Source organism: Arachis ipaensis, chromosome B09, assembly GCF_000816755.2.
Source record: "Arachis ipaensis cultivar K30076 chromosome B09, Araip1.1, whole genome shotgun sequence".
In the NCBI taxonomy this organism is placed as follows: Eukaryota; Viridiplantae; Streptophyta; class Magnoliopsida; order Fabales; family Fabaceae; genus Arachis; species Arachis ipaensis.
In genome coordinates this window covers 145,014,632-145,022,508 of record NC_029793.2, presented here as the reverse complement: position 1 = coordinate 145,022,508, position 7,877 = coordinate 145,014,632, and the positions used below count along the sequence as shown (strand labels likewise).

At 34.6% G+C, this 7,877-nt stretch overlaps 2 protein-coding genes and 1 long non-coding RNA gene across 3 annotated transcripts in view; 2 read left to right on the top strand and 1 right to left on the bottom strand.

Annotated features, from left to right (window-relative positions):
- On the top strand, positions 326-3,210 carry LOC107617605 (amino acid permease 6). Its single transcript, XM_021111168.1, has 5 exons — positions 326-558; positions 1,446-1,679; positions 1,760-1,853; positions 1,959-2,173; positions 2,257-3,210. Exons 1-5 carry the CDS (start codon positions 459-461, stop codon positions 3,039-3,041), a joined length of 1,428 nt encoding a protein of 475 aa, XP_020966827.1. The 5' UTR covers positions 326-458; the 3' UTR covers positions 3,042-3,210.
- On the bottom strand, positions 3,474-5,644 carry LOC107617608. The gene is made up of 4 exons (XM_016319408.2): positions 5,162-5,644; positions 4,506-4,735; positions 4,026-4,133; positions 3,474-3,802 (listed from the first exon to the last, which is right to left on the bottom strand). The coding sequence occupies exons 1-4, from the start codon at positions 5,361-5,363 to the stop codon at positions 3,680-3,682; spliced, it is 663 nt and encodes a 220-aa protein (XP_016174894.1). The 5' UTR covers positions 5,364-5,644; the 3' UTR covers positions 3,474-3,679.
- LOC110266444 overlaps positions 4,140-7,877 on the top strand; it is a 27,745-nt gene continuing 24,007 nt past the window's right edge. Inside the window, exon 1 of the long non-coding RNA XR_002353846.1 lies at positions 4,140-4,255. This is a non-coding gene — a long non-coding RNA (uncharacterized LOC110266444). The remainder of the gene's footprint in view (positions 4,256-7,877) is intronic.

Below are 7,877 nucleotides of genomic sequence, written 5' to 3'. Positions count from 1 at the left end.
TAATTGTTACTTATTTAAATAGGTGATATAATTCAATGACAAATTTTTTTTTAAATTTTGATATAATAAAACTAGAGTGATGAAATCCTGATTAATGCTAGTCAAATGACAAATAGTTGAAAGTCAATCTATTTAAAGATGTTTTACAGCAACATTCATCGGCAATTAATAAAATTGACATTTTTGTAGAAAGCGTTGAACAAATGGAATCCTAACACTACTGATTAGTTATTAACATGTATTTTTAAAACTCATATTAGTATCATGGCAGAACATATATCAATAACATATTGGTTGGCATTAATACCAAACAAAATAACATATTGGTTGGCGTTATTACCAAAAATGGCAATATGCTGATAAGAACACAGGCAACATGCTATATAAGTCATGAGCCATGAGCCATGAAGGTTGCAGAAGAATTGATTGGTTCAAAGATTAACGAGAGAGGCAGGTGAATGGCGATGCAGGGCAATACAAGCCCTTGCATCGAAGAAGTAGCAAAAGATGGGTATGACTCTAATAAATTTGATGACGATGGTCATCCAAAACGAAAAGGTAATATTTTCAATGGAATTGTGCTTCAAACTGCATGCACCCATAGGTAGCATTTGTTTTGAGATACTGAGACAGAGATTGAGAAGCCATCATATCCAATTTTCGGGCATTAAAATACGTTTCAGACGCGGATGATTTTCATAAGAGATTCCTAACATATCATAAGATTCCCTCTCTTAAAAATCTGCACTTGTGAATTTTGTTATCTATCCAATCCCTATATGGGAATGGGACTTCCATTATTCTTTTATTCTGGCTGATTGAACTTCAATTACTTTTTTGGTCTCTAAGAGAAAGACGGTTCTATTTCTATTCTATTAGTATTAGTTTAGTATTAGATTAGTATTAGTTAGTGATTTCGGCTCATTGACTCGATTTATGATACTATCGGAGTGAAACAAGTAGATCTAAAGAAGAACAGGGGTTAGATTCCATTAGTAACAAGTAAATCCTTTAGTAAATGTATGTTAAAAAGTCTGAGATAGTATTATGTTTGCTGGTTTAGAGATTGGTACTAAAATTTCTGTCTTTGACTCCAAAATTTCAGTATTTCAGTACCTCCAAAAAGTAGGGACACAGGAAACTAAAATTTTTAGAGATAGAGACTGAAACTTTAATAACATTTTATACCTAAAATACCCTTATTTCAATTAATTAATTCAAATTTTACTCTTTGTGCAAATTAAATTAGAGTTTCATTCTTGTTTCAATTTATGTCTCCCATTTTGCACCAAACAGAATACTAAAATTTATTTCAATCTCTGTCTCTTAGTCTCTATCTTTCAATCTCAGTTTTTCCGTCTCTGTCTCTCCACCAAACGCTACTATAAAGTTGCCAAATTTTATATGATGACTAAATGAAGTTGCCAAATTTTATGGTGATGAAGGAACATGGGTAACTGCGAGTGGACATATTTTGACGGCTGTTATAGGCTCAGGGGTGCTATCTCTTGCATGGGCCATTGCCCAGTTGGGTTGGATTGCAGGACCCATTGTCCTCATGCTCTTCTCAGTCATCACTCTCTACACTTCTTTTCTCCTCACCGATTGTTATAGGTCCCCTGACCCTGTTCATGGAACCAGGAACCGCACCTATAGGAACATGGTCAAGAATATTCTAGGTAACTGCAAAGTTCTCATTTAAGACATGTATTAAGATAAGATGTGTGATTATTGAATCCTAGTGTTTGTTTGTTTCCAGGAGGAACTCAACACCATTATTGTGGATTGGCTCAATACATAAATCTGATTGGAGCAAGCATTGGATATACTATCACTGCAGCCATTAGTATGGTGTAAGAACATTAAAAGCTCCCCATAGATCCTTTTTCCTTTGCCAATTTAGTTATTGTTTCTTGGAGATTAATTAAAATTGTTATTCCTTATTTCTTGGTAATCAGGGCCATACAAAGATCCAATTGTTATCACAAAAATGGGCATGATGCAGTGTGTACTATGCCAAATTACCCTTATATGATCATGTTTGGGATCATAGAGATTATCTTAAGCCAAATCCCAGACTTCCATGAACTTTCATGGCTCTCTGCTCTTGCTGCTATCATGTCTTTTGGTTATGCTACCATAGGGATTGGTCTCTCCATAGCCAAAGTTGCAGGTTCAGCATTGCCTTTACTAATTAACACATATTTCTTAGTATTTTATGAATGATGGATGTTTGTATTGTTTTGGAGGGTATAGGGGGAAGCCATGCCAGAACAAGCCTTACCGGGGTTACCATTGGAGTGGATGTGACAAGCAGCGAGAAGCTATGGAATACTTTTACAGCTTTGGGAAACATTGCTTTTGCATATAGCTTCAGTTCTGTCATTGTTGAGATACAGGATACATTGAAATCGGGTAAACCGGAGAACCGAGTGATGAAGGTGGCTGCTTCTACATCAGTGGCAGTCACCACTGTGTTCTATATGCTATGTGGTATGATAGGCTATGCAGCGTTTGGGAACGATGCACCTGGAAACTTCTTAACAGGATTTGGTTTCTATGAGCCATTTTGGCTTATTGACATTGGTAACATTTTCATCGTCGTTCATCTCGTCGGCGCCTACCAGGTGTACACACAGCCCGTGTTTTTGCTGGTGGAAAATTGGTGCAAGGAGCGTTGGCCTGAAAGCAGCTTCATGGCAAAAGAGCATCACATAAAGATTCCATTGGTTGGAACCTATAGAATGAATCCATTCAGGCTAATATGGAGGACATTGTATGTGATATTGTCAGCAGTGATTGCTATATTACTTCCTTTCTTCAACAGCATTGTTGGTTTGCTTGGAGCTCTTGCATTCTGGCCATTGACAGTGTACTTTCCAACAAAGATGTACATGGTACAATCTAAAGTGCCAAAGTTCTCTATGAGATGGACAGGGTTGAAGTTGCTAAGTGTGTTCTGCTTGCTGATTTCAATTGTTGCTGCAGCTGGATCAATTGAAGGAATTATTAAAGAACTTAAAGTTTACAAGCCATTCTAGTCTTAATCTCCCACTTGTTTCTCAACAGGATAGATTTGGCAACCTTTTGATGGAGTTCATTTATTTATTTATTTATGGTAGCTATTTTGTTGATGAAAACATGTGTAATTTGACTCTTGGGATTCTTCAATCTTTTTAAGTTACAATAAATGGATATTCTTTTGGAGGATTTTGCAATTCATCATTCCATGTTATGGACTTATGGTGTGAACTGTGATTCTGTGAAGCTACCTCCTATTTATTAATAGGATCCTCTTAAGAGCACTATTCATATGCTTGTCCAAAAAGTAATGTTGAGAGAAATTCCTGCTTAAGACACCATATTATATCCCTAGAAATTAGTCAACCCTTCATTGTTTGTCAGGTTCCGGACATTTCAAGGAAAATTAAAGAATTTTTAGCAATGCTTCACCTGATGAGCTTTCATTTAAATTTCAAATTTACATATCATATATTATTCATATATGCAAAAAGAAAAATGTAACTGTAAAAAATGGAGTCAGCGATGAATGCACAATACACAAGTAACAAGTTCCAGGGTGATATTTTACAAAGAAACTAATCGGCAAAGGCTAAAGTACACAGAAACTTGATATCTGTAACGAGATTCCTAACCTAAATATGTGAAATGCTGCTTTTTATTTTAGCTGAGGTGCTATCTGAGATATCCTTTCATCTTCTAAGAGTGCATAAGGATCCACATACTGGGGAGGTGATAGTGACATCTTGCTTGCATCATGGACAAAAGTTGGTCCAAAATACTGCAAAACAGTACACACCAAACCATCAAATCCTACTCTCTAAGATTATATGCATCAGCATTCAATATTACAAAATTATAGGTTAGTGTAAGACCAACATGTCATAACTAACCAGTCAATGGCTGAAAGAAAAATCATAATGGCCAAGATAATATATGCATTAATTAACATGCAAATAGCTGCATAAAAGAGTCATGCAGAAGTTGAAAGGAAAAGATCTTACCAAGTAAAGAGCTGAAAAAAATGCAACAGTTATGAGGATCAACGGTCCAAATCCCAAGAAAAATGTTCCTCCAAGTGACAGCAGAAGTTTAGCGCGAGGGACCAATCCCTGAAATGGTTAATACATAAGTCATTACTATATTTCAGCACAGAAAATGGCATCACAACTGTATATAAGAATCTAAGCTCACTAATGTCACTCATACATGAAACTGGACCTATTTCTTTTCTGTATTCCTCTTCCCCTATTCATAATTTGTTCTCTTGTTTCTTCTTACTCATTAAAAACGTTCCAACAAAAAAATTGAAATACTATTTTCTTTAAAATATGAGACACCCTTGGTGCAGTGCAAACAATGGAACACATGACCGACAAATATAAACTAATTACTGGCAAACAATGAAATCATTGCAGCAAAATCTCAGATATATATATTTAATATGGTATTGAAGAATCGATAAATGTTAACAATGAATCAACCTCAAGACCTTCACTGTTCAACGCCATGGATCGCTCCCTCTGATTTTCCAGACTCCTCTCTACATCGGTTGAGACAACATTTCTCCTCGGGAGGCCTCTATCTTGTTCATTCACAACCACCTCTTCGTCAACTCCAGAGTTGCCCTGCTTGTAATCCTCAAGCAATGATGTAGGAGTCATGCCCCTCCTCTTCAATTCCTTCATAAACAACGATTCCGGAGGTTCTTCTCCTGAAAATTCAGTATCAATAGCAGCATTAGCCATCAAAAGGTGAAGTTAAAAAATTGAACTCCGAGCTGAAACACTACTACACAATAATATCTACTTGTAATGCCAAAACATAATGATACACAAGTTTTTCATGCTAACGAACACGTGAAATTCCAAACAACATGGGCCTAGATGTTTCATCTTGAGATAATAGCATTCAAATCAAGCTGAGAAAACATACTCAATATCACAAGTACTCATCACTAAACAGCGGTCCCAGCAAAATTTTACATTCTCTGCTATTTCTAATTTATTAATAACAGTCCTTGCCACGTATATAAACTAAGAAAACTGAAAATTGAATAGCAAAAATCCATTGGAAAAATCCAATAATACAATCCTGATTAACATCAAATTACATCAATGATTAAAAAAAAAAGACTTGCCATTGTTTTGGTTCTCGCTGCCTTGCGCTGCACAACAGACCCTGTTCAAGGTGGAAGGCTTAGAACCGGTGAAAGTTTTCAACTTTAGGATCCGTTTGGGGAAATAAGGGTATTGGGTGTTCCATGTGGATTTTCCTGGAGAATTGGATTGAGAAAGTGAAAATTGGGAGAGGGTGGGTCTCAGAATCTGCAAGGAAGCCATAACCAACACAGGAACTTCTTTAAGAGAGAGATTTCATCAGGACCCAAATGGGAAAAAACAGGTTTTGATGGGTGGCAGAGAGAAAAAGAAGCTTCTTTCTAGAGGGAACAAGCAAGTGGAGCAGAAGAAAATGGAGTGTAACGGAGAAGCGTATGTTAGCGCCAAATAGCCAGTGAAAGCTAATGTGCGCCCAGGAGGGGTTAGTCTGCTTTTGTGGCTAGAATCTACAAGTCGTGGATGTTTTGCTCTTAAATGCTCACATTTTAGAATGCGGCCAAAACAAAACAAAACAAAACATGCCAAATAAATAAATAATGGTTTTTTGTAAACAATTTTGGATTGGTTTTTACTCTTTTTTGGGTCCATTCATTCATGTGAGTACACACACTCCAATCATTCTGTTGCTTCCACGAAAATCTTGGGAAACACATGATGTTATCTGTTATAGAGCTAAAAAAAAATGTAATTTCTTGGATAAATTAATTGAGTGAATACCCTACCTTTATAATTATCTCGAAAGGACAACAAAGTTCTTAAAAAAAAAATACCCAATTCGGTTTTGATTTTTTTTTTGGGACTGATTAGTATCTGTGCAAAAAAAAATAACATTGACTTTTTTTTTGCACAGAGACCTTATTGTCCTTTCAAAATAATTGTCAGAGATTGAATTAAATTTTTTTTTCAAGAATCTCGTTGTCTTTCGAAGTAATTGTCAGAAATTATTTTAGATTTTTCTCTAAATTAATTTGATTAGTTTTACAGACCTTTCTTTTGGCTTTATTAGCAAATTAATTTGATTAGCTTTAGAGACCTTTATACTGGCTCCATTAGCTAATGGCAAATTAATTTTATTAGTTTTAGAGACCTTTATATTTATTGCCTTTTAGTGATTAATTTTAATATATACATCACATAATGTTTTTTTTTTTTCTTTTACTCTCTCTTCCCACAGCAAAAATAAACAAATAAGCTATGAAAGGAAAGAGCCTTGTGCCCAGAAGGCTTTAGCTTTAGATTAGATTTGCTTGTACGCTGAAAAGCTTGTTATAGACGTATTCTATTGTTGCTCAAGGCAAGTAAAGCAACTAAGAATTAAGAATCAATTTGATTTAGTTGAGTAGTAACTTCATGTATTTATTTAAATCGAAAATTTGAATTTATTTTATGTATATAGTCATTTACCTGTGAATTTTTAATAAATATTATATTTAATTAATTCTTAATTCATCAAATTTAGAAATACTATCGAAAAAAACCTATAGTTAAAGATAGATTTTAGAATTGAGTTAATTTTAATTTTATAGGTATAAATCTAATTAAAACTCCTAATAAATAGGATAGAATAAGATTTAGATTTTATTCTGATCTTATTTGGTAATTTAATTTTGTTTTTTAAATTCAATCCTACTCTATTACAAGTTAGGGATGCACATGGACCGGGTGAAGCCGGGTTTGATGTGACACAGACTCGACCCAAAATATACACCGGGTCTATTTATTAGACCCGAACCCGACCCTAGACCCGATAAAACCAATACACTTTCGGGCCACAATTATACCAGGTAAAAACCGGGCCGTTAACATTACATTACGTTGATACCTTCTTGTAAGCTAGTATGTAAGAATATCCAAATTTCCAAGACTCCAACCATTATTTAACATGGTAAAATTCACTTAGAAAAATATAACAAGAACCAACCCTTCTTTAAAATTAAAGCATAACCACAATCAATACTAAAGCAAAACCACAATCAATACTAATATTGTCTAATAATACCAAATATTTAAATCAATACAAATAACACAATATTATGCATTAGTCTAAAGTCTTATGTATTCTAACTATAAAACCTTAACTTATAGTTTTATAATGACTAATAACACAAAATATTAAGGTTTACAATACTTAAATTCCACATAAGAATAGTCATGATCCATCACTAATAACACAAAATATTAATTGTGTATGATGACCGGGCCACCGGGCCGACTTCGGGTGGCCCGAGCTATGGCCCGGACCTGACCCGAAATAATGACCGGGTCTATTTTTGAGACCCTTACCCGACCCTAAACCCGATGAAATCACATCAAATTAGCCCCTAAAGTGTTCGGGACCGGGCCGGGCCTTCGGGCCGGGCCGGGTCTGTGCACCCCTATTGCAAGTTTAGAATTTCTCAACTTTAAGTCTTTAGTCCGGTCTGTATCTTAAAATTCTACGACTCATAATAAATAATTTTTTTAATCAAATACAATATTTAATCATTCCATAGTTCATAAACATACTAATAAAATAAAAAACAGAAAATATAAAATTAGATCCATATTAAAATAAAAAACAACAAAATCATAATAAAATCTATGTTAACATTACAAAAGACAGAGAATATAAGTTCCATTTCTATCAACTTTATTATATATGTATAATAAATTTTAACTACATATTATAATATATGAGGAGTGCGGGTAAGTTGGGTAGAGTTAGGTCTAAATTCCTGTCAATTCTATCTGTGACTC